Genomic DNA, 23,830 nt, shown 5'->3' with positions numbered 1-23,830 from the left:
TGCTTGCACAGCGTCGAAGCCTTTCTTGGTTCTCAGACTGCCTTGCTAGTGAGGTAGGCTGGGGATGGTGGGAGGGGACACAGCTGGGACAGCTGACCCCGAAGGAATATTCCATACCATATGACGTCATGCTCAGCATATAAAGCTGGGGGAAGAAGAAGGAAGGGGGGGACGTTCAGAGTGATGGCATTTGTCTTCCCAAGTAACCGTTACTTGTGATGGAGCCCTGCTTTCTTGGAGATGGCTGAACACCTTGCTTGCCCATGGGAAGTGGTGAATGAATTCCTCGGTTTGCTTTGCTTGCGTGCGCAGCTTTTGCTTTACCTGTTAAACCATCCTATCTAAACCCACGAGTTTCCTCACTTTTGCCCTTCTGATACTCTGCCCCATCCCGCCGGGGAGGAGAGAGCGAAGGGCTGTGTGGGGCTTAGTTGCCGGCTGGGGCTAAACCACAACAGTGTTTCTAGAACAGGCCAAAGGACTAAGTCTGATCTTTGGTGTTTATGTAATATGGGCACGACTTGTCACTAAGCAGATGCCATTTTTTGATAGCTGAGAGTTAAGTGAACAAGAGAGCAGCTAACATTTTTTAAAAAATAATCACTGAAAGACTGTTACAGGGGTTGGTTACCTGTACGTGTATAGGTTTGTGCATACAGAAACACACATGCTCACACACTTAATGCCTTTATTTTTCTGTCCTGGGTTTACTTTATTCACACTAACCCAGTCCTCAAATAATGATTTTCAGTTGGCTTAATTCTGTGACCTGTCTTCTTAGGGGCTCAGATATGCACCGGTGCTGGCAAAGGGAAGGGGCAGGTATGAGGCACCCTCCGTTTTAGGCTGGCATACGCTCTGGATTCATACCCAGATTTCAGCGTTCTGCTCTGATCACTTCTGACGTCAAAGTGGGGCATACTTGGCCAGCTGCCTTCAGCTCATTAGTGCTTCCAGGAAATTGAGCACCTAATAGCAGGCCAGTGCTGCTCTGGACTTTTAAAGCTTGTTTACATCTCTGTTTTACACCATCTTGTGTCTAAACTTTTGAAATTCAGGGCCCTGGTATGCTATAATTTCCCATGTGATGTCTTGCACTTCCTTTGAAAACAAAAAAACCCAAGTGCTAATGTCATGGTGTTATCCAATTGACAAATTGAAAAAGACAATTTTATTAAATACAGACTTTACCCTGCTTGTTAATTCTTCTTGCAGCTGGTCTGTTTATACCAAAGTCACAAACGTGTCATCCAAATTAAAGTTGTGGAGGTGACAATCCTAGAGAAATAGAATAGCTACTGGAGTGGAACCAACCAGCTGATATGGAGGGTAATGGGGTGATTTGGTGTCGTGTTGCTGGTTGTATGACGTGTATGTCCCGTGCCTCCTCAGCCCCATATGGAATAGGATAACTGAGGTATAATATAATGATCTTTGGTAAGATTCTGTGGCTGTGGAAGCTAGCTTTTTCATGGAAAGCTTCCATCATTATTACCTTAAATATTGTCCAGAAGTATGACAGACAGGACACTAGTTTAATTTTTGTTGAGCTGGGGGTTGGTAGGAGGGTGGTGTGTAGACATTACATGATGCTAGGTGAAATGAGAGGTGCAGCTTGTATTGCTGCCTGCATTTTAGAACAGAAGTATTTCATTTAGGTGTCAGTCATTCTTAGGTTTATTCAACTTCTGGGTGAGCACGTTTTTATTTCCCTGATGTATTGTGCCTTTGTGCCTCACCTCCCCACATCGTGTAACCTGATTGCTTGAAGGATGGGAGCCCTTACTGGGTGCCTCTTGTTAGAGGACACCCTGGGAGGAGCACCGTAAGCATCTGCAAGCTTGTGTGTGCCTCATCTCCTGCTGTTTGGGAGTAAATTGGGATGATGTGGAAGCAAGTAGTTGGGAAATAACCGTGAAAGATGGGCTTCTGTACCTCTGTTGTGTGTGTGTCTGTGCATGCTCATGCACACTTAACTGGAAATGGAGGAGTATTCATTACAGTTGTTACAGGAACCATAATGTGAGTAAAACAAGCTTAGCCATTTGTACTAAGAAGGCAAAAAAGATAAGGTCTCATGAGTTTTCCTGCGGCAGATTAAGAATTCCCCACCCCATCTGGACTTTCACCTTCCTTGATGATACAAGCACAAAGAGGGAATACGTGGCCATGAGTAAGTGCAGCATCAGGTGGCATAGTTTAAACTGCAATCTATAAATTTTATGTTGATTATTTTGTTATTTTACGTTCTTGGATCTTCAGTGAAATGGCTGAGGTTTTGGGCACAGTTTTATTTCCACTGACTTTGTTGTGGGAGCAGTAAACATTGTGGGCTGCTTGATGCAATAACCTCTTAGGCCAGTGCAGTAGGCATTTGCCAGCATCTGCAGCAGTTTGCCACAGTAGCTTCTCTCTTTTTTGTACATTTTCTTCTTTTTTTTAATGTCACTTTTAATCTGTGTGATTTGCTCTCCACTGAAGCTTTGAAATTTTAGTATTGTCTTGTTTCAGTTCATTAATGAAACAAAAAGAAGCAACAGTGAGAGAAAATAAAGAACCCAGAAGATCTTTGAACATAATCCAAAAGTTTTTAAACAGCGTGCAGTGGGCATACATAAATGTATGCACTTATTGTTTAGTATCAGGAGCAAGTAGATATATGGGTACTCATTCACTATATTTTTGGTTTTGACAGACCTTTAAATATGCCTGTTCAAATTAATCAAATATATAAATTTCTAAAGGAACAATTTATTTAGCTATTAGTAATTTCATATGTGTTTCAGATGATTCCTGTTTTTCCATGGACTAACTCTTCCAGTGCCTTTTGCCAGAATTTTGTTTTTGAGTGATTTAGGAGGTGCTGATCTCTTTAATTATTCATAACCATTTTATAACACTCTGTTCTCACTCCATATTTACGGAGGCAGTCTAAGATACGTCTTTCAATTAACAAGAAAGGGGTCAAATCCCTAAAGCCTGCTCTGAAAGCTTACCCAAAAAGGTAGCTGCCATGAGTTAGAATTATTTTTGGTATTTTAATCTGATGCTAAAGCTTGACAAGATCTGTAGTCTCGGGTAGTTGCTTTCCGTACCTATACATGGGTATTTACCTATATCTCTGCAAATGCAGAGTGTGGCCTTTATTTCATTTTTTAAAAATGCCTTTAAAACCAACCAAAATGAGAAATCTGAAAATGCACCAGGTTTTGTGTTAATCGTGGAGCAGTCCGACAGCCACGGCCCTACCCCTCCCAAAGGCGATCCAACTGAGGAGTCAGCCAGGTCAAGGATAATGCAGCTCGGAAATGGAAGCATAAATAGGTCCCTACAACTAATCTGCTGTGCCACCCTCGCGTTGCCTCGTCTTCTCCTGGAGAGACAAGAGCCGATTTGTTGCCGAGCTGACGGCGGTACGGAGGATGGGTGGCTTCGGTAGCCCCTGTAAAAGGCTGCTTCTAGAAATAGTAGGAACAGCAAGGATTTGCCAGGTAAATGCAGCTCCCTGCTGGGGGAACAAGTATGTTTTCATCCTTCAAGGAGCGGAGCCAGCAGCGCAGCCCACCGCTGCAGGCTCTCTGCCAACGGCACCACAGCTGCTTTTAGATATAACGCCATCTGCCAGCCCTGAGCCGCCTCTCCATCTCCTGCAGCCTCCGCTCTTCTCTAACGCAGCCGTAAACAGCCTGCAGATGTAGAGTTGAAATTATGGTAAGGGATTAAAATATTAGGGCACTGCTGTTTGTGCCAGTTCTGATGCTCCCTGTGGAAAATAACAGAAAAAGCTTCATCTGATCAAATTGAAAATGGTGATCAGGTTGTCAGGATTTTAGCTTAGTGTCTTACTTACGTAAGTATTCCTGTGTGTCAGAGCAAATCTCCATGGAGCACTGCTTCGTGTACAGCCGTGGGGTGTCAAAAATACACCGGTAAAAGACACCTTAATAAAATTAGTTGTTTACATGTAAGCTGAAAATGCGAGAGATTCTTAGATCCGAAGGCTGTTTCAAATATTCAGTGAGAGCAGGATGACTAAAGCAGAGCTGGAAAATACTGGAGGATCACATGAGGGCTAAAAATACTCACGCTATGACAGGGAAAATAACCAGGGCAGAATAAACTGTTTGTGTGCGAATGCTTTATATATAATGCGTGTGCCGTCGAAGAGCCAATTATGCAAGAAAAATACTGATTTTCTTTAGGGAAATGGTATATCCTACTGTGGCAGATGTGCTATAAATTAATTTTGAGGGATAAAAATACTCAGCAAAACCAGTCTTTGTTTTAGCAGCTAGTGATACAATTAGGGACTCCTGAGGGACTAGAGAACTTCTAATGGTTGTTTGGTTGGGTTTTTTTTTTTCTTTGTTTTCCACCAAAACATGGCACCTTTTTCCCCAGGTTGGCAACCTCTGCTCCCCGTGGTGCGTTGCTCCAGGACAACGTGGCAGAGCTGGAGATAGGAAGAGCCACGGGGCAACAAACTGAAAATGCTTTTGTGCCTAGTTCATACGAGGCCAAGGAATTGTACCAGGCGATGGGAACAGCATGTGCAGTGACAGCGCTGGCCCGGGAGGTGGAGAGGAAAGTGGCTCAGCCTTAATACAGACACACCCCCTCTGCCAGCATGAGAGTTTAATTTTTAAACCCACTGAGCCTGAGAATTTAGACCGCAAAGCAATGGTGCTTGCAGTACAGGAGCCAGGGCCTTTTTTTCTAGAAAAAGACTGTGTTTGAAAAACAGTGGTGAAAATTGCTGTCTTAATTTTCAGTGTGCTATGGGTGTGGTTCAAATGTCTGTGTTGCTCAAATTTTTGCATGATCTTTTGTATTTCAGTATGCATTTCTTTACATATTTTCTTTCAGATTTTCCTTTTGAGACTGCTTTCTCCTTAAAGCTAAGCAGACAGTTGAATTTTAGAAAATGCATGTTTTTAAGAGCATTTCAAATTTTAAATTGTATTCTTCTGTTAAGTCTATGCGCAATAGTTTCATCCATTGAAAATGAATGCTTGCATGCTTGAAGATGTTTCTAGAGAAAATAGAGGTTTCAGTTGAGACCAATTAAGAGTTGCCATTAAAATGTTGGTTATTTTAAATTTAAACAAAAGCCTTCATTTATGATAGTGGAAAGGCTGGGGTTAGTTCACATCTATCAAATCTCCTTCTGTTAAAGATGAACTGAGGGAGTCATGCCATCAACAAAACTTTTTCGTCTGACAAGCAGACTCCATTGTATGTTCTTGCTTGGATTGCTCTGTTGAAATTTGTAAAAGGTGCTTCAGTTTCAAGTATTTGTACACACTTGTGTTTGTTTGCCGGCTGTCTGGCAGTGATGCTCAACATAGGGCTCATCAGGCTGTGCTGTAGCCAGCAGCAGTGGAGGTATGGAGAGCTGAGGGGACAGAGAGCTCCTGCCACCCAGGGGAAGTTAGTACCACAAAATAATTAGCATGTTGGGATGCTGAAAGTCAAGTCAGATTTTGTCTGAGGTCATTTCATTCCTGTTAAGCATCATTTGTCATCACTTATGCCATTAAGCATCCCTAAATTGAGCAGTTTCTTGCATCCCAGTGTAGCCGCAACAATAAGCATGTGTGAATATTAATTCATCTACTCATTTATTAATTCATCACTCATTTGTTTTAAGTGGGTGGAGAGTTTTTCTTTAGCTCCTGGAGAAATTGCTAGCTCTGTGGCCTCTTGGGGGGTTTGTTTTTTTCTTCTGTGGCATGAATCAGGAATATTCAGTTTATGAAATCCTTTAATTTGACTGAAGAGATACTGCGAGTGATTCCCAAATTCCACTGAAGCGGTGGTCGTGTGGGCTCAGCCAGGTCTCGTGCTTGCTCAGGGCTTCCATTGCTTTCTACGCCATCGTCATGCCCATCCACACTGTATTATCTGTTTTCTTGGAATTTTACATAAATATTTAACAGCATACTAATTACTCATGTAGCTTCAAGGAAGATTTCTCTCTAAACATTAAATAGGTCTCTTGCCTACAAGACTGTGCTTGTGATACAGAGTGACCTGGAATTCACAGCCTAGCTTTGCTGTACCCCAAACCTGCACAGTGCCAGCATCCACTGTTTTAAATTGCAGAAGTGTACATCTGTTTGTAAAACTTTTGTCTTTAACAAAAAGAATAGTGAGGCTGAAACTGGGCGGGGGGGGGATATATTTAATTATGATGAACTGACTAGTAATTGTTTCTGGAGCACCACAGATAGAAAACTGTAATGCATTTCAACCCTGGTTCATCTAACTTATTTCAGTACAAGAACAAAATAGTCTTTCAACTGTGAATTTATTTTTCCCATCTCTGCTAGTGTTATATGGGCAGGTACAAAAAGTTATCCAGGTGCTAATTGAAGCAGCTGCGATACTGTTTACAAAAAATTCTAATTGGACCCTGCATTGACCTAAAATCAGAGCATGTTCTCACAGAACAGTGGAGGCAGGAAGGCAGGCGCCTCTGAGGTCATCCAGTCCAACCCCTCTGCTCAAAGCAGGGTCACCTAGAGCCAGTTGCCCGCGACCATATCCAGTCCAGTTTTGAGTATCTCCAAGGGTGGAGACCTCCAGGCCTCTCTGGACAGCTTGTTCCAGTATTTGATCACTCTCAGAGCAAAATAGTTTTTTCTTATGTTTAAATGGAATTTCTTGTATTTCAATGTGTGCCTCTTGTCCTTTGACTGGGGACCACTGAAAAAAGCAGGTCTCCATTGTCTTTGCACCCTCCCTTCAGGTATGGATAAGATCCCTCTGAAGCTCCTCTTCTCCAGCCTGAGCAGTCCCAGCTCTCTCAGCCTTTCCTCATATGCGAGGTGCTCCAGCCCCTTAGTCATCTTCGTGGCTGGACTCTTTCCAGTATGCCCATGTCTCTCTTTACTGGGGAACCCTGAACTGGACCCAGCACTCCAGATATGCCTCATCAGTGCTGAGCAGAGGGGGGAGAATCACCTCCCTCAAGCTGCTGGCAGTGCTTTTCCCAGTGCAGCCCAGGAGGCTGTTGGCCTTCCTTGCTGTGAGGTGAGGGTGCCTTGCTGGCTCATGCTCATCCTGGTGTCCACCAGGACCCCCAAGTCCTTTTCTGCCATGCTGCTTTCCAGACTGTTGGCTGCCAGTACCTCCTGGGGCACGGGGCTGTTCCTCTCCAGGAGCAGGGCTTTGCGCTCCTTTTTGAACATCAGCAGTAAGCTTGAAAAGGAATTGGTAATGGGTAATGTTTATGGTGCAGGTTACAATGCAGTTCTCTCAGTGGCTGGTGAAAAGAGCTGGTTATCAGATATTTTGTATATAAAATATTTGTATAAAATTTTGTGCTTTCTCAGAATATGTAAATATGTTATATAAATATTTTCACAGAAGATATGATGTTGGACAGAATTTAAACTGCTTGGATTATATAGCCCCTCTGAGCAATGCATTAGCAATTCCACAATTGCACTAATTGACTGCAAAGCCATTGCGGTGCTCAATAGCAAAGTCATTAAGCCTACCAAGATCTTGCCGTCTCCATTTAGATATCTGGCTGTCTCAAGTACTTTGCACTACTCCACCAATCAGCGTCCTTTAATTCTTTCATGAAATTAAGCTTCTGTTAGAACTGGGAGGCTTACCTCTGAGCTGATTCCAAAACTGATGTTTCAGAATAAATATGCAGTAAAGCTTTTTTTTTTTTTTTTCCTCCAGGAAGTTTTAAATTAGAAATCCCTAGGCATTCTCTGTTGCAATTAAGTTCTATCCAGCTGTCGCTGATACCATCTGAAATATTCTGGTTATTTAGCTGGTTTTTATCTGCGTTACTGAAATTGGAATATCGTGTTCACTTAAGAGCTGATCCTGAGCAGCGAAGCAAAAGTCGATTTCTTTTGATTTGTCTGGACTTTATAAAGCTTAGTAACACTTTGCTGTAGAAATTCAGAAGGCTTTGTTGTTTTCAAAGGAGGGCAGAATATGATGCGGTGTACTGGTGCTATCCAGCCCTCTCTCTCTGCTGACGGTGGTGATGTGAGCTTGCTCGGCACGCTCTGGGAGGGCGCCTCAGCTGCAAATTAGAGAGAATACCTGGGGATTAAATGCTTGTGCTTGCTCTGCCCTTAACTCTCGCTGCAGGTTAGAAAGAGGTGTGTACTTAATGATTTGGCTTTCTGTGATCAGTACCCCGATCTACAAAGGAGGAGCTCGGTTTGCAGGGCTGTTGAGCGTGAAAGGGAGCAATACGCCGTGGCTGCACAACGTGCCTTGTTTAGGTCTTGCACCGTCACACCCCCCACCCCACCCCCCCCAAGGAGAAACGGTGAAGAGCTGATAGGCAAGGCGATGCTGCCCTAGAAAAGTGGAGCAGCTTCTCCTGTGCTTGTGTGCAGGTGTTTGCTGTCTAGGGAAAGTCCAGTGCTGCCTGCAAGTAGAAGAAGGGTAGTTGGTAGAGAGGGGGAGCCGCATCGACCAGCCGAGGTTTCACATCTGAAGGTCCTTAGCTTATTCTATAGCATTTAATTTTCAGTTGATATCCTGAACTGCTTTTTGCGGGTATAGAATACAGTAAGAAATAAATGTTGATACCTTAGTTTAGTATACATATCTATTATTTTAAGTGTTGTATAGGTAACTGTTGCAGTTGCATGCAATACAACTATTCATTAAATAATTTGAGGCCCAACTAAAATGCTGCAAAGTGATTATTTCCAGTGTGTGTTTATCTTGCATATTTTAACACCAATTTTCTTCTATTTCTCTGCAAATCCAAATGGAAATAAATTTCCTGGCTTTGAGAGCATCTTAATGATCCTGCTCTTAAGCAGGTGATTTTTGGTTAGTCAAAACATGGACTGAACCTGGAAAGCGTGTAATGAAGGCAGGGTGCTAAACTTTATGAAAGTGCCTAGAGAAAGAAATAGCAGCAAAAGATCTTGGCATTTTTAATGCTTTTCCACAAATGATTTATTATTTGCTGATCTAAGTATGGTGTGAAAAGAAGTTTAATTTTAGTATACAACATTGAATTTTCCCGACCTTAGTGAGTCTGTGTACTGTATCTGAAATCTGCTAGAGGTGAGTTTGTGTATGTAATTGTAAGGATTTAGGCATGGAAGTTACTGGACTGGAATCACTGATTTTAAAAAAAAATATTTTTTTTTTTCCTTATCTGTCTCGTTTTAAGGAGCATAGAAAAGAAGGCTGGACATCTTGCACAGAAATGCTTACACAAGTCGACTGAATTATCAAGTTGTTTATTTATGTTCTGTTGGCATTAGGTGACCCAGTTAATACAGAGTTATCCTTAGAGGTGGGAAGAGATGCTTGTTACAGACAGAGGCCTGTGACTAAATCAGAAAAGCCTAAGCTAGCTTGATTAAATAACCCATTGCTGCTCTCCTTTCCCATCGCTTTTCAGCTCCTCCAAGGGACCACTATACCCAGTTCTAGGTCAGTGAGACCTTGTGAGCTCCACGGTTTGATCACACGAGCAGCCTCCCAAGTCGTCTTTCTCCCCCTCCTGCCATTCCCTGCCTCCTTGCGATTTCTTCCTACTGACGCCTTTGTAAAACATTGTTTTTACAATGAATTGCTTTATTAAAGTGTTGTCTGAGACTGGGGATACGTTGTGGGAATGACAACTTAGAACGATTTGCGGTGTGCTGTAAACCAAGTCATCGTATGGGAGGAGCAGGTGTGGGGTGGAAGGTGGCTGCTGAGAAAGCTGGGGCAAATCCCTCCAGAATTGGTGAACTGCAGGCTCAGAGCTCAGCTGGGAGCTGGGTGCTTGCTGGATTTAGGCTTTCTCCTGCACCCTGCGTGGCCCAGGCTTCAGAGACAGCAGCGTTTGACGGTGGAGGATGGCCGTGGAGCCCATCCGCATGTCCAGACAACTGTGTTTTGCTGTTTGTAAGAAACAGTGATAAATGTGGGTGCTGCAGAGCAGGGCTTCTGATTCATGTGCCTGCTTAATAAATCAAATAAAATAGGTCAGAGAGAAGGCTGGGGTTCTGTTCTGTCATCTTAACCTGAGCAATTTTTGTACCAGATGTGCGTTCACTGCACCTGAAATGTATTCCTAGTCGGTGGGAATAAGGAAAAGGCTGAGAGTCAGAGGCCAGCGCTCGTGGGAGCCTAGGCAAGGCGGACTGCCGTGACCAGGCGCTTGTGTACTGGGGCTGAGAGCCTAAATCAAACAGCGACAGGGAGAGGAAAGATGGAGAGGCAGAGCAAGGTGTGAGAAGCTGGCTGTGAGGTTTTGTACGAAGGCACTGCAAACCCTTTCGCGCAAGCGTTCCTCTGCTTGGGCAAAAAAAGTACCTGTGAAAAAGGGTCTCTGTGCGCACTTGGGAGTGGCTGGTTTTGCTGGTAAAGACGTTGCTCTGTATTCTGGCAGATTTGCAGTGCAAGTAATTAAAAACAAATAGCAAAACCTAAACAGATCAAAACTCATCTCTTGGTCACTATGGCAACTGTGAGTTCAGTGATGGATTTAATTCTGCGTGCACTGTCTGAATTTCAATGCCCTTGTCTCAGGGATGGTTTACACTTGAAAATGAGGAAAGCGCAGTTTAGCTGAATTTCTCAAGTCTGTTTTTCTCCAAGGGAATTAAAGATAGATCTGTACACTAAATATTGGGCTGGAGGAGTAGTCTATTAATGGCACATTTTTTAAAGCTGAAAGCTGCTCACAGCTAAGAGAACTTTTTATTCTAGTTTGGTGTTTGTTTATTTTAGTTTCAGAGTTACTTCACTCTCAGTAGCAAACCCAAAGTAAAACTGCTAGGAAATGTGGGGTTTTTTCCTTTTCCAAGGTATAGCAGCACTGGAACTTCCTCCTTCACCTTGAAGTAACAGAGAGAATGGCTGTCTGTGGAACAAGTACTTTTGTTTCTGTACCAGGTTAATAGGAATGTATTTATCATGGGGATAAATCTTGATCATTATTTATTTATTGTACTTTTCAGGTGCTGCTAAATCCAGTCCAGCTTCTAAACCAGGATCAACACCTTCTCGCCCATCTTCAGCAAAAAAAGCTGCACCCAGCAGCTCAGCATCCAAATCAGATAAAGATTTGGAAACTCAAGTCATACAGCTCAGCGAACAGGTAAATTTGCTTTAGGCATAAAATTAGATGCATTCACTGTCACAGGCAGGCATGAAATCTAATATTGCCTTCTGTTGAATGGTGCTCTCCAGAATTATGAGGGGACAAAAGATTGAAATAGCTCAGCTGGGAAGAAAAAAGTGATTTGTTGTTAAAAACAACGTCTGACAGGGATGACTGGTGTTTGCCAGTATTTTTAAAAGGTGATCTTAGGAATGACAGGTGGTAAGACTTGCTGAAGTATGATAATTTTATTAGGTTTTTTTGAAATATATCTTTTATTTCACTTGGATAGGGAAAATCCCAAGAGTGTCTTTGCTCTTGTGTATTACAAATTTGAAATAAATCATTTTAATGTGTCGTTATGGAGAAAACATGCCTGTTTGTAATACCGAGGTGTTAGAGATTTGCAACTGAATGGAGACTAGCTCATTGCACTCTCCTTTCTGGAAGGAAGGTGTTAAGAAGGTAATATGCCTTTTTCATGTAAAAATGTGACCTACCTTCGTGAGAATACTTAGTTGTATTATAAATAATGTTCTGCAATATAATCAATAAAGCTTCAGAATTTCTTCAATGTTAGGAATGTAAGGGCTTAATTTTCATTTGTGCTATGGAGCTTTACATCACTCTGTCATTCCTGGACATGCAAGAGTGTCTGCACTGGGCATGAATAAATATCTGCATCTGGCTCAAGACTGTGCTGTCAGAATGGTGTAAATGCTACTAGTATAGTAGGAGGCCTGATCCCTGTATTTGTCCTGGACAAGGGAAAATGGAAAGGAAAAACCTCATAGAGTCTGAGCTGCCTGGCAGCTGCATTCAGGAGGAAGTCATTATTCTGGATCAAGTATAATTTTCCACAATTAAAGACATTTCAATTTCAGACTTTCATTGACCTGAATAACAAAGATTCCAGTTTGTTGGGGCACTGTTTGCAAATTCTTGGTTACTGTTATGCACTTAAAGGTGGTGAATGGGTAGCCACATCTCAAACATGGCATGCTGTGGATTCAGGGTATAATTCTGAGAAGCGGAGAGCACAACAGGGTCTGCCAGCCTTCCAAACAAGCTTTTGATTGTTACTGTGACAGAAAAGTTCTTAAATGTTGCACAAGGAATGGATATATGTATTTTTCATGGCATTTTTTTTTAATCATTGTAAAAGTGGAGTTCAAACGTCAGCTTAATGCAACTTAAACCATGACATTTGTACTCAGAAGTCAGAACATGTTCACTTCAGTAGGAAGAGTTGGTTAGGGTCTGAGCAACATAAAAATATTTGATCTTGACTAAAATAGGCAGTCACTGCTAATGTATTCCTAGCACGTTCCATGTGTGAAAACTTTTAAGCTTTATATACAAATAACCCTGAGGGGAAACTGATGATTTCCCCTATCACCAAAGAGGAGAAGAAATGTTGAGGATTTGAAAAGTTGGTGTTTTAACAGAGACACATCTTCTAGCTAGAATGGTCTGGAAGGCTTTTTTTTTTAATCCTGGCAGCGCTTGGTATTTTATTTCCCACTAATGGTTACTTGTGCACCCTGGGCATATAACATGAGCCAAAAAAGCTATGCTGGAAGCAGCTCTGAGCCAGGCTTTTCTGACCCCCAGTCTGAACATGCTGGAAGAGCCAAATTGCCTGTTTTTACCACTCTCCAGCAACCAGGGAGATGAGGGCAGCAGCCACTTTTACCCCTTTGTTGTCTTGATCATGAGTAAGAAATGTTGAGTGGTGTCTGTGGATATCAAATTCCTATGTGGCTGTAACAGATACTTTTTTCAGCCCTTTCATGGATGGCAGCTAAGGGAGATTGAAACATCTGAACTTCCATGCAATTTGTAGTGGAAAAAATTAAGTAGTGGGTCTGTCCATGCACTATATTTTACCACAGGGTTGCTTAATGAGCTATTTGCAATAATCATAAGCCATCCGTAATATTTGCTAGTTTGATGGCTCCCAATAATCTTAAAGTTTCTCTTAAAATGATCTTAGCTATTGCCTTGGTCTGTGCTAGTAAATTGAACACTTCCAAGGAATGTCACTGCGTGCTGGAACTCGATTACCCATAACATTAAAATGCTAGAGTGGTCCCTGCTGTGGTTTTGGTCTGTGCCAGCTAGCACTCTCCCAAAGAGCTTCTGAGTGCAGTTAAGGAGACAACACAGACCAGGGACCATTGGATATGGAGAACGGTCCCAGGAACCATTAACTGTATGCTAATATACACATAGTTTCTGCAAACAGCACCATCTTGGCTGCTTGTCTACTGTACATACTTAGTCTCCATCCTGGTTCTGCAGTCCCGTGGGTTTTCATACTACCAGTAAGTGCCATCAGAGAAAAGACCAGTTAGTAAGAACTGTTGCCCCTGCACCCGTTAACTGGATTGCAGAGGGTTACTTCTGGTGCAGGAACAGAGCACGGGAGTTAACATGTACCGTTGCCCATACAGGATCAGCCTTTTGGCGTGTTCGTAGCAGGGAAACTAGCACGTGAATGTGCTGATTACCTGAAGAAAAAACAAATTAATATGTCACAAGTAGCTGATATGTAACTGAAAAAAAGAAAGTATTTGGTTCCGTTATAACAGTGTTTACCGTATATTGTAGTTAATTAACTATGTGCATATATGCATAGTTTAATGATCCCGTTTCTTAAAATGGAGTGAATCTATAGAATGAAACCAGGCAAATGCCTTCATAGTAAATAGGTCAGAAGGGGAGACAGTCTGAGCTACCAGCTGCCAATATTTCAGCTGAAGTTCATTGTTTTTCCAAGCTCTAGCAAGCACGGAGCAAGAGATCTAGAAGCAGTTACGTTCTCGTTGTGTCGGGATGCAGGCGTTCCTCTCAAGGAATATGCTGCTGCAGATCCACAAGACACATCTTAAATATAAGGTCTTCATCTATAGACCAAAACATTGTAAACTCCTGTTCCATTTTGCTTATTCCTACTTTCATGAATAAACAGTTAATTTTACGGTGACCGGTCATTGTATCAATCATAGATTCAAACTGTCAAGGGAAGACTTGGGTGTCAAACTCAGGCTGCTGGTCAGAAACAGGTTAGTACATGAATGAGATGCTCTGAGATCCGGCCCTGGCAACCGGTCAGTTCTGCTGACTGACACCTCTGAGAGTGCAATCAAGGGTCAGAAAAAGGCTTTGCTAGCTCAACAGTTGCGGAAAAATGAGCTGATAGGATTTAGTAGGCTGTCAAAGCATTGTTTGAACTCTGCTGGTATTTTTACTAGTGGAGGGAACAAATAAGCTTGCAGCAGAACTGGCAACACAGAACTTTCTATTAAATTGTATCAGTTCACTGAAATGTAGTCTGATGCGATTTAATTTATTTAGCATGTTTTATTTAGAAAATCATTTGTATAATTGCAGGCCTTAAAATGTGGATGCTAATTTGGCTGTAATTTGGACGTGATTGGGGTCAGTGTGTTTACTGTAGGCTGCTTCATCTATGATTATTTCTGTTGGTTATTACACTGCTGTCTTCCAAATTTGAGAGCCACTTACACATTATCCTGATTGTGTATACCCCATTCGACAGTAGTTTATCTGTTATGCTCCCACAAAATTGTTCTTTTTTAAATATATATGTGTATGTGTGTATAAAAATATGTTGCAACATCTGTCATGATTTATATGAAGCCTAATCATTACCAGCTATGTTGCCCATAAATGATTTGCAGCAGTCCTGGTGGTGAAATTGAGACTGACAGTATAGCTTGAAGACTCTTGTGAACAAGGTTGCAAAGAGAAAGATACTTGGCATTTGAGAGAATTTGTTGATAGAAACAGCACATCAGTCAGAGCAGAAAGTCCGTGGCGCAGCCGGTCATGGTATCAGGGTGTCAAAACGCAGGTCTCTAATTGTATGGCAAGTGGGGAGGCAGAAAAGAGGAGAGGTGAAAAAACAACACAGCAGTCAGTACTCACCTTTGCAACTAGTGGACCTTTTAATTTCCTAACTAGACCGTTTCCCTCTGTGAGCTTTTCTGCTAGATCTACGGATTTTTAGAGCAAGGAGATATTGTAGGTTTCCCAAAAACTGCACATTAATCCAGGCATAATAATGCAAGTACTGAGCTTAAAGTTTTATTAATTACTATTACATGACACTTCTGGCAGCTTTGTTAGAAGCCAAGTCTTAATTAGCCCTGATTCCTGAACTGCTGCTTTGGGTTTCAATACAAAAGAGCACTGAGAAAACTGACCTTTAACGATCAAGGTTAAGATTCATCCAAGAGGTGTAATGGGGGAGCCTGATTTATTACTGTCTATTGTGTAAGATTCAGTCTAGCACGTAAAAAAAAAAAAAAGTGGGCTTCATTTTAAGCTGTAAAATTGAATATATATTTAAGATTGTTTAGCATGCATAATTTTAGACTGAGTTGTTCTGTCTGTAGTGCACCTCACAACTGATGCATCGTATCTTGGTTTATATGCAGGTACATTCATTAAAACTTGCACTTGAAGGCGTGGAGAAGGAAAGAGATTTCTACTTTGGCAAATTAAGGGAGATTGAACTTCTCTGCCAAGAACACGGGAGAGAGAATAATGACCTTGTCAATCGGCTAATGGAAGTCCTTTATGCTTCAGAAGAACACGTAAGTTGAAGCTTAATGTCTTTTATTTAGACAAAACAGCTTAATTTCATAAAAATTTATTGGTACAGTATTGGGTCATGTCCTATATTTAGGTCAGCAAAACTGTTGCAGCTAGGATTTCCATGCCTCCTCCCCCAAAAAGGAAGTTTGCATTTGCAAACAACAGACTTTTCAACTTGGGGAAGGGATTCAGGAGGCCAGTTGCTTTTCGCTGCTTCAGCATAGGTTTTGTAGTCTACGTTTGCTGAAGCTGATCTGAAAGGGGAGGGTGCGTGTCACAATTTTAAATTGATTTCATATGTTTCTGAGCCTTAGTTTTGTTTTTTCCTCTTCCGCCTTTCTGCATAAAGTCTTTTACTTGTGGTCCTTAACATGTTGAAAGTCACAGAAATTGACAGAGGTGCTGTTCAATGTCTACAGCTGTGAACCTTCTCTAGCCCATGTGGCAGCGTTGCAATAGGTACGGTGCAGGTTGCCAAATACATAATTATATCTGCAGAGATAATGCTCTTTAGCATTTTTTTATCCTGTTGCTATAGGCAAAATTCTTCCTTGTGCGAACCCAATAATCCTCTGTTACCAAAATTTCAGCAATGTATTGTCTGCAAGATTAAGCAAGAATCTCATTGCACCTTAGACTTAGCACTGTAGACACTGGACAAAGCAAGAGGTTGCAAAGGGTGCTGGTTAAATTCCTCAGATACATTCAGGGATAATGATTCAGTGGAGATTTAGCTGAACTACTCCCATTCATGTTAACTAAATCCCTGTATGCACTGCACTGATGATTGACCCGTCACTCTCCAGTGGACGACATGTATAAGCATCAACTTAATCTCTCGGCAGCACTGTGGTACCGTAGGCTCTTATATCTGTTCCCAGAAAGCTGTTGCAGCAGTTGTCAGCTGACTTAACATTTCATATCAAAAGTAGTGGCAAAGCAACTCGTAACTCACATGCTTTTCTAAAAAAAGACTAGTAGAGTGTAAATGAAAGTTAGGTGCAAGAGGGGCCTGAGTTTGCCGCTGACAGGGGCCACTGCTCAGATGAGAAGTGACAGGGGAAAGAGGATTTGTTCATCAGTGCGGGGTGAGTGCTAGAGAGGAAAAGGAGGAGGAAACCATTATTTTCACAGGAATAAACAATAAGACAAATTTGTGAGGCATGTGTTAACAGGCTAAAAGAATTACGTATATATGGCGGTCAGAGAAAACAGAACAGTGATTTATTTATAAAGCAAAGCCAGAAAAATCCCTCTTCTCCCCATACCCCCACCACATCTGTCTGTCTGTTGGCTTAACTAGCAAGTGATTCCCCGCCAAGGAATGCATTTGTTGCTTTTCTTCCTGCAGTTTTCCTTAACGGCAGAACACGTTATAAAATGTTATATTTAAGCCCACATCCCAGTGTTTTATCTGCTTCCTCTCTCCAAGCCTTTCTCTGTTGAAAGCATCATCCGTGCCTTGAACTACGTATGATGACCATCCCTTTATCAAAAACGTGTTCGGAATTGGAGGCCAGCTATGTCACTGCAGCAGGAGAGCACTTCTTCTGTACCTTTTAGTGGGAGACTTGATGATCTCATCTTCTGGGGTGCATTTCTTCCTCAGCAGATGGACAGTAATTTGCTGAGGAGAAACCCCAATGCATTAGCATTCAACCAAAGACTGTGGTTCCCTTACTGATTCAGATCCTGCCTACTTTTTGGTTTTGGACTTTGCTGTCTCATTGCCCTGCCTTCAGTTCTCTTTTTTTCTCTCTCTGTAATGAATTTGTCCCAATTTAAATTCTGTATCTTGCAGCTTTTTGCAGGTTAATCCCTCAGAGCAGTTTGGCTTTCCCAATCCCCAGATGGAAAATAGCCTCAATTCCCAAATCACAGGCAACCTCCAGCGTTCCTAGTTTCTTTCTAATGAGTTCATTGTAAATCCAGCTTAGATTTTTTTTTTTTTTTAATCTCTGTTTCAGAGTGTCTTAAGTATACAGAGGCGAAGTGGAAAAAAAAAAAGGGATTACATTAATTTTCAGGATTTAGCACATTTATAAATGATAAAGGCCATGAGGCTTTTCTTCAAGAAGGAGATGTGCAGTGATGCAGCTCACACATACAAGTGATCCCTGACCAAAGCCTTGTGCTTGAATATTGTGACTAACTTAAATTTGTTTTCAGTTCATACTTTCCATAACTGCTTGATAGCAATCTCGAACTCTTCCATCCTAGCTGTAATTTGACAGGCATCTACGGTATTCGACATGGCATAGAGATCATGTCCTATTTTTCATACCAACTGTTCTTATTCAGAAGGGACAAGTCTCCCTTTATACTTAATTTTCTGTTACGCTTAATTTAACCCTCCTAAAAGAAAAAATAAGAAAAGAAAAAAAAGTCTGGACAGCACTTTAAATGGTCACATGTCCCAGTAGCTCATAGGTCCCCCGTGAGCATTGTAGGCTGTCAGGTGAATTCTGTGTAGAACGATTCACAATCCAAGTATACAGTTAAGAAAAGCATTCTCCAGAGGTTTGATTATTGTAGTATTGCATTGAAGAGACTTTTATCGAGTTCATGTTGGGGGTGGTCAGAATTCCAAGTCATAGTGTAGTTTCAACCATGTCACTTCCTAAACTTCTCTTTTGTTTAATTCAATAAAGGCTGAATTTTTAAGGCTGATGATTATTATTATTATTTATTATTATTAATTTTGGTGAGCACAAATATCAATCCATTTGGGTTCCTTGTTTTTAGAGACTCCCTTTTCTCTTCCCTGTTACGGTTCTGTTTTAAACCTCATCATTATGTCTCTGCTTATGCAAGAGGGATGTTGTTTTATCTCTTGGCGTCACTTAATGTTTGGCTGATCAGTCTGTAATCCTTTGTCATTTTTAATTAGAAATTGCTCATTTGTAATCCTACTTCTTCATCAAAAACATCAAAGTTGACAGAGAACAGTGTTAAAAAAGGATACATTTGGGTGGTGGGGAGAAATGGCCCCTAGCACTCATGCTATGACTGCTATAGACACCACTGAGACCTCGGATAGTATGTAAAGCATTTGGCCGTGTGGTCTTACAGTAGGAGAGCTTCAGGCTGATGAACCAGAAGAGGCTATGTGTCTAGTTACGAAACCCGGAGCCGTGTAGGTCTTGGCATAAAGCAAAAATGTAGGAAAGGTTTTGCTTTCCTATGTAGGCTGTTCTGGTTCATGCAGAAGTTGGGTGCATTGCTGCTGTTTGATCTGTCAGTTGCTCAGCTCAAGTTTCCAAAGCAATTGCTTGAAATGCAGCTGGTTTTGTATCTCTCTGCTCTAGCAGCTAGTACGTCTGCTGCTGGTCTTGGAAAAGGCACCCCCAGCTGGTTTTCATAAAGGCTAGCTCTTCAGTCTACAGGCACACCTGAAAGGTTTGAGGCAGATGGATCAAAGGGTCAAAAGAGAGTACCTCTCATTGTGGGAGACAGAGATGATCATGGTTGTGTGATCTGAGCCAGAAATAAATGCTCTAAATAGATCTTCCACTACTTTCCTTATTCGGGGATGCTATTCAAGGAGATTCCACAGTCCCAAGGTAATTGGGCATAGTGACTCTTGTCTTTCCCATTTCACGTATTTATACAAGCTGTACATACTGAGAAGCACGTGTCCAAGTCTCGGAACAATTTCTGAGGTAGTCACATAAGATTTACCATTTCCATCAAAGGTAAGCCTGGCAAGAGAGGAGCCACCACTCTTCTTCAGAGCTGCAGAGTAGGTTCCCAAGCCACTCCCTGTGGTTAGAGGCTTTTCCTATTATATGCATGAAAGGATAGCATGTATGTGACCTATAAATCTGCATGAGTGGGCTTTCTCATAGGTGTATCTCATAAACTCTGCTTACATAGAGCCTATGGAACATGTGCATTCCAGAGCAGGTCACCTCAACACATCAGGAGGGTCAGGATAGATGGGGTTAAGGCAACATAGCTCACTGTGGCTAAAGAAGCTTCAGTTTTCTCACCCTGTAAGGCAGGGTCACATTCTCACAGCTGTCAGCTTCTCTCTGTGAAACTCCAGCTCTCTGCAAGTCTTGCACCCTTGCAGCCCATCGCAGAAGTTGTGATTTTTAAGTACTACGCAAAAAGCTGTTTTGACACCGTGTACCTACCGTGTGTAATAGGGGTGTCATTCCCCCCAGGGGGCCGTAAGGTGCTAAACTGCAGTTGTCCTGACTGACATGTGTGGCTGCTACCTGAAAATCTCACCTGAGTGATAGAAAGCTTGCTTTCCATTGGAATTTGTCTGTTTGTATATGTGGTAAACAGCTGAATATTTCCACTGTATCAGCAATGCTAGGAACCTTATTCTCCTGTTCTTGCCTTTTAGAAATACGGATATTTTATTGCCAGAAGGGAATTTTCTCATTGCATAAGCTACTCTGAACTATGCTGGGAAAACTCCAATGACGGCTTCCCTTTTCTTTTAAATTTTTGCCTCAAATTTGAAAACTTAGCAGTATCAGTTTGTTAAAAGTTCGTTGTTCAAGCCGCTCGCTTCTAACGAAACTTGCCAGGAGCCAGGCGAGTTGTGCGGAGGTACGCATCAGGGATGCTGCGTTTCAAATGGCAGCTCAGTGTCTTGGAAAAGTGTTTTCCTTTGGAGCTGCCTACAGCGGAGCGCTACTAATGCAGGGCAGAGAGTAGATATGTGGGATCTTTTCGGTAAACCGTGCTCCAGAAAGATGGAAGCCACTTGAGAGAGAAGCTGTAAATGCAGCTGCGCGTAATGGGAATACAGAAGTAATGCCCTAAGAGTCAGCCAACCTTCTTGAGCTCTGATAAATCCAGGCCAACACAAGATACCAGGTCTGTTGTCTCTAAATTGGAAATTGTTTAAAACTGGTATCACCTGCAGAGAGGATCCAGCCTTCCTTTCGGTCAGGGATTCTTCTCGCACCGGCAATGTATGTTCGGAGAGACAGCTCTGGAAAATACTGTGCATAATAACCGTTTGCAAAAGGGAAGTGTTTATTGGTAATCAGTGCTTTTAACAGTAGCTCTGTAAATCAATGAATACCGGGCTTAATTTTTTTTTTCCAGGAAAATATGTTTGCAAGTCTTTGGTTATATTTTCTGAATATTGCTAAAAATTGTTTTGGTAACCTATGAACTCTAGTCCAGCATCGGTATATTATTTTGGGAAATGAGTATATCTGACATCAAAAAGGAGGCCGAGTTTAATTTTTAAAGCAGATGATAGCTAAAGTGTCTTGTCCATTTAGTGATATAAACCTAGAGTGAAGATTGTGTGAAAACTGCAGCAGACAGGTTCAGAAATCCTTGGACAAACTGAAAATGCGAGGACATCAGGATGCAATGATACAGCATCTCTCTGTGGAGCATCTCACTGTCTGGCTATTCCAAGTGTTCACTTACTGGAAGAATTAACACTCAGTGATGTTGAAAACTGACACTTGTCCTGGAGAAGTATCAGTACTGCATATACATTGATTAAAAGCAAAGTAAATGCATTTTATTATAATACTACAAGATGCTGCTTTCCTCAGGTTACAGCTCATTTTGTACTTATGTGCATGAAAATTAGCAGTTAAGCTTTAGGCTGCGGCAAGCTGTGGGGCAGCAAGATTACATGAGAAATACTTTCTGCTGAAGAATATTTTGGGGTCTTTTTCTCCCTGCAGGAGAGCCACACAGAAGAGCATGAAGGTGAAGAGCAAGTCCATGAACAGCCCCAGCAGCAGGAGGAGTACTGACTCACCCAGCGTCTCTGACAATTTTCATTTTGTGTGAGAACTTTCTTCTGGAGAACGGAACATGTGTGGCCTCAAACTTGAAATCAGTTCACTCCCAGTCTGCCATTAACATTTATGTACCATAGTGAGTGCCAGCCAACCACTGCATTCTGTACCCATACTTTGCCAAGATGCATTTGCAGACGTCTTCTTTCAGTGTATCTTCCCAAGAGGCTGTAGGGCTACATCACCTACTGTACATCACTGCAACTTCACCACTTGGCTGCTTGAGATTTGTTCTGCTCTTTAAAAAAAAATATATATATTTATTTTTTTCTTTTTCGTCTTAAGTATGATACACTTGTAACTTGTTCTAACATATTTATATTGGCATTTTGTGTGGCAAGAAGTACCGTACCACTAGCTGTGTCTCTCACTTTGTGGTGCTTTCGCGTTTTCTAGTACATCTGCCTTGAGGCATAAATTCGGTCGAACAATTGGAATAAAGGGATACAGTGGAAGTCATACTCAAGCCATAACGATGAGGTGTGTTGTGGAGGAAAATGCTCGTGTTGCTCACGTTTATTCCTTTCCTGCCTTTACAAAATGGAAGGCAGAGCATCTGTTTCACTAGAGACATTTAAACCCCTGTGTTAGAGAGCTTGTTAGAAAGCTGCATGGTATGTTTTTTGGCTTATTTCTGGAGAAACAGACATCCACTTAAGTTTTTTTGAAAACCCTCCCAGTTTCCTGACTAGTCAATAGACATTTCCCAGCTTTTCTTCCTTCCTGAGGAATCCAGTCCCAGCCTCCAGCTTCAGCCCTGCCTCCACAGAGCTCAGTGCTAACGGAGGAGAGAAATCTCCTTGACACCAGTGTAGCTGCAGGACGCAATCTCTGCTGTCATACTTGGCTTCCCACCCCTCAGAAGAGGACAAAGTAGGCCAGCCATTTCTTTTCGCTATCCTTCCCCGCTCTGCTACCCCGGCCATACAAATATGGAAGACAGGAAATTTCCTTGCTAGTGCAAGGTGTGGGGGAAAAAGCAACAGCACTAGCCCTGACCCCCCCCTCAAACTCCCTTTAAGTGGGTGGTGGACACCTCATGGGTGTTGACGCTGCTTCCGAAGCACGGAGAGGCAGTGAGGAGTCCTTCTGGAGACAGAGCACACCTCAGAGAGGGACCGGCTGACCGAGGGGCACAGAGCTGGTTCTGGCTTGGCTGACCTTCCTTCGGCGAGGCCGGCGCGGTGCACGGGTCTGCCCTGGAGATGTCTGCAGTGAGAGCGTTCCCTTCCAGTGCGGTCCCATTGCCCTGCTCTAAGTGATGGCATTTTATAAACAGAAGCATCTTGAAGTGTATAAAGCATTCCTTATTTTTCTCGTAAAACTGCGCGTTGTAGTCTCTCTGAATATTTAATGCTTGGTATTCTTGGTCTCTCACTGGATTTTCTTAATTCTGGATTGTTACGCTGCTTTAGCAGGTACATGGAAGTCCCATCCCAATCAGCAGTCACTGAAAAACTCAAAAGCCTCTTGAACAGCTAAATCATATTAGACCGTGATGGGGTCCTTAAGCATAAGTTCCCAGCTTACGCTTCCATAGAAAGGTTTTCAATTAATCAACCCTCCAGCACACACACATGTATGCACGCGCAGTTTTCTGTTCCTAATCAATCTTTTGCAGCTAAGTGGCTCCTAGTTAAATGTGAGATCCCTGCTGTTGTGTTGCACCACAGACAATATATAAAATAATGTTAAGCGTTAGAACAGGTATTTCCAGTTCTTTGATCGCTTCCCCTGCTCAGCAGAAGAGTTTCTGGACCCTGCGGGCTGAAGGTTTTCCATCCCTGCCTCCAGCATTGACCTCACTTCTTACCTGATGATGAAGTGAAAGTGCTGCAACCTGCAGGCCGGCGTTTTCCTTTCCCATTTCGATTGGTTACAAATAAGGTCTGGTTTCTAAAAACGTGTATATTCCAAAATGAGTATATCTGAGAATCGCCACAAATGGGGGAATTGTCATTTTCGTTGTATTTGTGTTTATTAGAACATATGTACTTATTACAATTGTCATTGTAATAAACGGTAGTTCTTCATAATACTGTTGAACCGAAGAGCAGTTACTAATTTTTTCCAGTCTCCAGAATGTCCTTTAACCTGTACGGGATTTCTGATGGGGCAAGGAGTTTGGGATCAGGCTATAAACTTAATTTCTTTGGCACCAGTCTCTGCTTACTGCAGTTCATCCTTCCGTTAATACTCGAGCAGACGCATGGAGAGCACTTCAAGAGAAAACGTTTTTCCTAAAGGTGCAAACGGTTGGGTTGCTGAGCTCCCCGGAGGGTTTGTAGCCAGGCTGTTGCACCTTTCTCCTTTTCTTTCT

At 42.2% G+C, this 23,830-nt stretch overlaps 1 protein-coding gene across 5 annotated transcripts in view; it reads left to right on the top strand.

Annotated features, from left to right (window-relative positions):
• The window catches only part of MAPRE2 (microtubule associated protein RP/EB family member 2), a 101,701-nt gene extending 78,148 nt beyond the window's left edge, over positions 1–23,553 (top strand). For all 5 annotated transcript variants that reach the window (XM_054815160.1, XM_054815158.1, XM_054815161.1 and 2 more), the window contains 3 exons: positions 10,953–11,092; positions 15,562–15,720; positions 21,394–23,553. In XM_054815160.1, coding sequence (XP_054671135.1) covers positions 10,953–11,092; positions 15,562–15,720; positions 21,394–21,465 — 371 coding nt within the window. In that variant the 3' untranslated portion in view covers positions 21,466–23,553. The remainder of the gene's footprint in view (positions 1–10,952; positions 11,093–15,561; positions 15,721–21,393) is intronic.
• The last annotated feature ends 277 nt before the right edge of the window (positions 23,554–23,830 follow it).

The sequence above is a fragment of the Grus americana genome, chromosome 2 (assembly GCF_028858705.1).
Source record: "Grus americana isolate bGruAme1 chromosome 2, bGruAme1.mat, whole genome shotgun sequence".
NCBI lineage: Eukaryota > Metazoa > Chordata > Aves > Gruiformes > Gruidae > Grus > Grus americana.
Note: the sequence above shows the minus strand (reverse complement) of the source record. Positions and strands in the feature narration are given on the sequence as shown.